General features: G+C 54.4%; 1 protein-coding gene across 1 annotated transcript in view; it reads left to right on the top strand.

Annotated features, from left to right (window-relative positions):
* ZAN (zonadhesin) overlaps positions 1-6,411 on the top strand; it is a 40,212-nt gene that overhangs the window by 10,996 nt on the left and 22,805 nt on the right. Inside the window, 7 exon segments of the mRNA XM_008053323.1 lie at positions 1,929-2,070; positions 2,233-2,352; positions 3,844-3,968; positions 4,338-4,483; positions 5,065-5,208; positions 5,760-5,867; positions 5,968-6,137. Of these exon segments, the coding sequence (XP_008051514.1) occupies positions 1,929-2,070; positions 2,233-2,352; positions 3,844-3,968; positions 4,338-4,483; positions 5,065-5,208; positions 5,760-5,867; positions 5,968-6,137 (955 nt within the window).

Here is a 6,411-nt window from a genome sequence, read left to right as displayed (position 1 = left end):
ATTTTTTGATTTATTGTAGAGATGAGGTCTCGCTGCCCAGGTGGGTCTTGAACTCGCGGGCTCAGGCAATCCACTCACCTCGGCCTCCCAAAGCGCGGGATTACAGGCTGAGCCACCAAGCCCGGCAGTAATAATTATTGATGAGATAGTTTACATTATTTTTATTTATTTATTTTTTTGAGTTGGAGTCTCACTCTGTCGCCCAGACTGGAGTGCAGTGACCGCTCCCAGCCACCGCAGCCTCGACCTGCTGGGCTCCGGTGATCCTTCCGCCTCAGCCTTCCAAGTAGTTGGAACTACAGGCGCACGCTACCGCGCCTGGCTAATTTTTTGATTTATTGTAGAGATGAGGTCTCGCCAAGTTGCCCAGGCGGGTCTCGAACCCGCGGGCACAGGCAATCCACTCACCTCAGCCTCCCAAAGCGCGGGATGACAGGCTGAGCCACGAATCCCGGCTAGTTTACATTCTTTAAAGTCTTCAAAATCCAATAGATATTTTACACTTACAACATATCTCAATTCAGACTGGTCATGTTCCAAGAACTCACTTGGCTGGTGGCCACCATATTGTACAATGCAAGTCTAGAGTCAAAGGTACCCAGAGTTGAGGGTCTTGAATTCCGGCTCTAGCACTCTTTACTGGGTGACCTTGGGCAAGTGTCTTCATCTCTTTAAATCTCTTTCCATATCTATAAAGTGTTCGCAATAAGATTTTCTACCTCATATAAGATTGTTGTAAAGATGAAATTAGATCCTGACACATACCAATTATCTAATGAGGTTAATTATTATTATGATTAGCAACGTATGATAAATATCACATGCAACCCATTAATTAAAAGTACATTAAGCTGTTCATTAGTGTCCAGTACCTCTTCTCAGCTCCAGGTGTTCTCCCCATTGACAACAGAGCTCCCACTTGTCCCTTTTGGGACCACTTTCTCCCCAAACCCCCTTTAACCAGTCTCCTGGGTCTCCCTGAATCAGTGTTCAGATTAGTCAGCCACAGCCTGGGCAAGGAGTTCTCACGACCGTCAGCACCAGGAATCTCTTTCCCCTACCTGCGAGGCATATATTAACTTCTGATACATTCATTTATGCATTCAACAAATGTTTATTTAGTACTTTCTGTTCTTCTGGCATTGGGATCACCATGAATAAGACACGGTCCTTGTTCTTAGTTTTCTCTTTTTTTTTTTTTGAGTCGGAGTCTCACTCTGTCGCCTAGGCTGGGGTGCAGTGGCATGCTCATGGTCACCGCAGCCTCGACCTGCTGGGCTCAGGCGATCCTTCCGCCTCAGTTTTCCAAGTAGCTGGAACTACAGGCGCCTGCTACCATGCCTGGCTTATTTTTTTAATTTATTGTAAAGACGAGGTCTCACCAAGTAGCCCAGGCGGGTCTCAAACTCCTAGGCTCAGGCAATCCTCTCGCCTCAGTCTCCCAGAGTGCTGGGATTACAGGCTTGAACCACTGTGCTCAGCAGTCTATTCTTTTATTCAGCAAGTGTTCATTGAATAAGAGCACACATATCAGAGCTAAGATGGCGAATAAAGACATAACCCCTCACCTGGGGTGCTTACAATCAACCACAAAAATAAGTAAATGTGCAACTGTGATAAGTCCTCAGAAGGAAAGGTACCCAGAGTTGAGGAAAGAAATCTTTCTGTGAAAGCTATCTTTGAACTGATTCCACTGGTTGCATAAAAAATGTTGTAGAAAAGGGAAGAGGAGAGCATTCTAGGATGAGAAAACAGCACATGCAAATGCCCTGTGGTGGGTGGGAATATCAGGTAGGTGATGGGAAGAGAAAGGGTATAGCAAGGTGAATCTTTTTGTGGGAGCGCATCCTCTCTTTCAGGCATAGCAGAGGGAGGGGGGAAGGGCCTTAAGGGCTGTGGTTTTGTGACTCTGGATCCCTTGCTCCCAGCCTGGGACAGAGTGGTTCAACCCCAACTGCACAGAACGTTGCCACTGCTGGCCTGGTGGTAGGATTGAGTGCCAGACCTCACAGTGTGAGACAAACACAGTGTGCCAGCCGAAGAATGGCCAGTATGGATGCCATGCCTATGGTGAGAGCCCCGCTCATGGCTGATCCTGCCCGCCAGCCTGTTGGGGTGGAAGTGACACCAGGATCCCGATCCCTCACTGGAGCAGAGGAACTGGGGTGTGCCACTGGGCGGGTAGGCTAGCACGTAGGAAGCAGCTTCACCTGTTTCCCTTTCCCCCCTCAGCAGGCACTGCCACCTGCTTGGTCTATGGAGACCCTCATTATGTCACCTTTGATGGGAGGCACTTTGGCTTCATGGGTAGATGCACCTACATCTTGGCCCAACCCTGTGGCAACTCAACAGGTAGGGCCCTGGAGATGCCTGCCATGGTTTGAGGGTGGGAATGAGGGTTTCTGTGGACGGAGCTGCTGGGCATAGAGGAACAGTGGATGGCAAGAAGGGGCAGGGAACAGTTGGGGGAAAGGCAGAATTAGAGCAAGCTCTTCTATAAGGTGAGGGTTGAGACACCCAGCCCAGAGGCAGAACTTTCTCAGGCCCAGACTACTGGGGAAAATGTGGTTTAAGATAGTTCTCTTAGCCGGGCTCGGTGGCTCAGCCTGTAATCCCAGCGCTTTGGGAGGCTGAGGTGAGTGGATTGCCTGAGCCCGGGGGTTCGAGACCCACTTGGGCAACTTGGAGAGATTTCATCTTTACAATAAATCAAAAAATTAGCCGGGCGTGCAGTAGCGTGTGCCTGTAGTTCCAGTTACTTGGAAAGCTGAGGCGGAAGGATTGCCAGAGCCCAGCAGGTCGAGGCTGCGGTGGCTGGGAGTGGCCACTGCACTCCAGTTTGGGTGACAGAGTGAGACTCCAACTAAAAAAAAAAAAAAAAAAAAGATAGTTCTCTTGGCCAGGTGCAGAGGCTCACGCCTGTAATTTCAGCACTTTGGGAGGCTGAGGTGGGAGGATCGCTTGAGGCCAGAAGTTTGAGACCAGCCTGGATACTGTAGGAAGACCCCGTATCTCCAAAAAATTAACCAGGTGTGGTGACACACGCCTGTAGCCCCAGCTACTTGGGAGACTGAGGCAGAAGGATCTCTTCAGCCCTGGAGTTTGAGACTGCAGTGAATTATGATTGTCATTGCACTCCAGCCTGGGTGACAGAGCAAGACCCTGTCTCTTAAATTAAAAAAAAAAAAAAAAAAAAGCCAGGCTCGGTGGCTCAGCTTGTAATCCCAGCACTTTGGGAGACCGAAGTGAGTGGACTGCCTGAACCCGAGGGTTTGAGACCAGCCCGGGCAACTTGGCGAGCCCTCGTCTCTACAATAAATCAAAAATTAGCTGGGAGTGGTAGTGCACACCTGTAGTTCTGGCTCCTGGGAAGGCTGAGGCAGAAGGATCGCTGGAGCCCAGCGGGTCGACGCTGGGGTGGCCGTGAGCATGCCATGGCATGCCAACCTGAGCGATGGAGTGAGTGAGACCTCCGACTCAAAAAAACGAAAAACAAACCAAAAAAACCCTTCTGCATCAGTTGCTTCCTCAGTCAGCTTTTGTCGAGGGTCTGCCTGGCATGGCGGCAGGTGCCTCAAAGGGTCTGTAAAGGAGTGCCGATGCCCGGGAGCATGTCCAGTCCATGGAGGGGAGACAGACACACAGCAGTTACGGGCTGTGCTGGAAAAGGGCAGACAGTTGTGCCCCGCTCCCATTTGGGTCCTGCCTCCCCGCTGAACCGCGGGCCGGTGTGTGGGGCCCTCTGTCCTCACTGTGCCAGGCTCGGGGCACCACCCGTAGCAGGTACTCAGACACACCTCTTGAATGAGCCCCTAGACTCTCCTCATCCCTCTCCCCGCCCAGATCCATTCTTTAGGGTGACGGCGAAGAATGAGGAATGGGGACAGGAAGGCGTGTCCTGCCTGAGCAAAGTCTACGTGACCCTGCTGGAGACCACCATCACCCTACTCAAGGGCAGACGTGTGCTGGTGAGCCCTGTCCCCACCCACCCTGCTGGGCCTGGCCGTGGCCCGTTCCTGCGGGCTGCTGTGGCCTTGTCCACAAGGCCCTGTAATCCCAGCTGCTCGGGAAGCTGGGGTGGGAGGATCCTTGGAGTCCAGGAGTTCAAGACTGCCGTGAACTCTGATTTGCCACTGCACTCCGGCTTAGGAGACAGAGCGAGAGCTCATCTCTAAAAACAAAACCATGGTGGTGAAGCTCAATCCACTCGAGGTAGGAGAGGTTGTCAGGCCGCTATGGATGATGTCGCGCCTTTCAGCTGTGGGTGTGGAAGTCTGTCGGGGTCCTCCTTGACTCCCAGATCTGTCTCTCCGTCTCTTCCCTCTGCCCCCGTCCAGGTAGCGGGTCAGCAAATCACCCTCCCAGCCATGCCTTCCAAAGGCGTCTTCCTGGGTGCCAGTGGGCGATTTGTGGAGCTGCAGACGGAGTTTGGACTGCGGGTGAGATGGGATGGCGACCAGCAGCTGGATGTGACTGTGTCCAGGTGAGGGGGCGTCCCAGGCAGGCAGCTGCCACTCACTCCTGCTGCCCGTTTCCCCTTCCAGTCCAGGCACCACCACTTGGCCATGTAAGTACCTCTCGATGGGTGGGAAGTGGCCAGCTCCAGCGGCAGGCCTTCCTTCGGAGACAGGAGGAAATGGTTTCAGGGTGGTGCGATCCATAGCAGGATGTGCACACAATGCTCTGGGAACATGCTAGAAGGAGTCACTAATGGGCTGCAGGGCTTTCAGAAAAGCGATCCCTTGATCCCATTCTCCAAAGAAGAGCACCTCCCTGGATGGACGAAACAAGACAGAAAGGCTTTATAGAAACCATGGACAGCACGTGCAGAAATAAGCCTGAGAGTTTTAAGGCCCGCGAGGGGCTTACTGCAGCCAAAGGATGGAGTGTGGGCGGCGAGGATGACGACTGGGGCGGGCTGGGGGGTCCTGGCATCCAGGCCACACCTCCTCATCCTCCTGGAGCCTCGCGCCTTGGGGCCCAGCTCATTGCCGTCTGCACTGCGGACCCTCGATGCCTGAGGCCCCTCCGCCCTCTTAACACCAGCTCCTCTCCCGTCTCCAGCATCTACTTTAACAAACTCTGCGGTTTCTGTGGAAACTATGACGGCAACGGTGACAACGACCACCTGAAACCGGACGGCAGCCCAGCACGAGACGAGGAGGAGCTGGGGAACAGCTGGCAGACAGCCGAGGACGAGGACCGGGAGTAAGGCGCCCTCCCACCCAGGCCCAGGGGCGTCTCATGCCCTCCCTGGCCTTCCTTTTTTGGGGGGGTCGGAGTTTCACTCTGTCGCCCAGACTGGAGTGCAGTGGCACCCTCACGGCTCACCGCAGCCTTGACTTCCTGGACTCGGGGGATCCTTCTACCTCAGCCTCCTGAGCAACTGGGACTATAGGCGTGTGCCACCGTGCCCAGCCAATTTTCTAATTTTTTTTTTAGAGACGAGCTCTCACTATGTTGCCCGGGAGGCTGGTCTCAAACTCCGGGGCTCAAGTGATTCTCCCACATAGGCCTCCCAAAGTACCGGGACTACAGGTGTGAGCCACCGTGCCCGGCCCTGGGCCTCCTTTTTAAGACCGACTGGCATTGCGCTTGTCTGCATTCTACTCTGGAGACTTCAGGCTGTTCCCACTCCTGCTTAGTGCTCAAATGTCCTCCTCAAGCGGTCACAGAGAGCTGCCGGCGGCCGGTCAACCTTAGGGGCCAGCCGGAAGCAAGCCTCGGTCCTTAGGGCGTTTGTGGTGGATCTCTTCTAGGTGCCAGCATACCCGGGTGAATCTCCCGTCCTGCGACTCAGCTTTGCAGAACAGCATGTCGGGGCCAGAGTTCTGTGGACAGCTGGTCGACACCCACGGCCCATTTGCGTATGAAGGAGGGCAGGCAGGGCCACCCGGGGCTACTCGGCACCTGAAGTCCTCCGAGGTCCTGTCTCCTCATTCCCCCTGACTCAGCCTCCCCCCTCAGGACCTGTCTGCTTCACCTGAAGGCCGCCTCCTTCTTTGACAACTGCCTGTTTGACATGTGCAGCTTCCAGGGGCTACAGCACATGCTGTGTGCTCATATGTCGGCCATGACCTCGGCCTGCCAGGACGCTGGCTACGCCGTGAAGCCCTGGAGGAAACCCCACTTCTGCCGTGAGTTGTGCCGAAAAGCCGGGGAGAGGACGCAGGACCCCCTTCCTCAGACGCAGACAGGAGGGTTCGTGCGGGCTGGGGGCGCACCTGCTTGAACGCCTCACTTCCACACGAAGGAAGGGAAATGTGCAGAGTTGGAAATCTCCACTGAGAAAAATCACATGGTCACGTGCACTCTTTAAACGGCTCCTTGGGCCGGGCTCGGTGGCTCAGCCTGTCATCCCAGCGCTTTGGGAGGCCGAGGTGAGTGGATTGCCTGAGCCCATGGGTTCGA

Source organism: Carlito syrichta, unplaced genomic scaffold (genome assembly GCF_000164805.1).
Source record: "Carlito syrichta isolate Samal-C Ts95f unplaced genomic scaffold, Tarsius_syrichta-2.0.1 Scaffold288059, whole genome shotgun sequence".
NCBI classification, from domain to species: domain Eukaryota; kingdom Metazoa; phylum Chordata; class Mammalia; order Primates; family Tarsiidae; genus Carlito; species Carlito syrichta.
The sequence above is the reverse complement of the archived record's forward strand: the minus strand, read 5'-3'. Positions and strand labels throughout refer to the sequence as shown.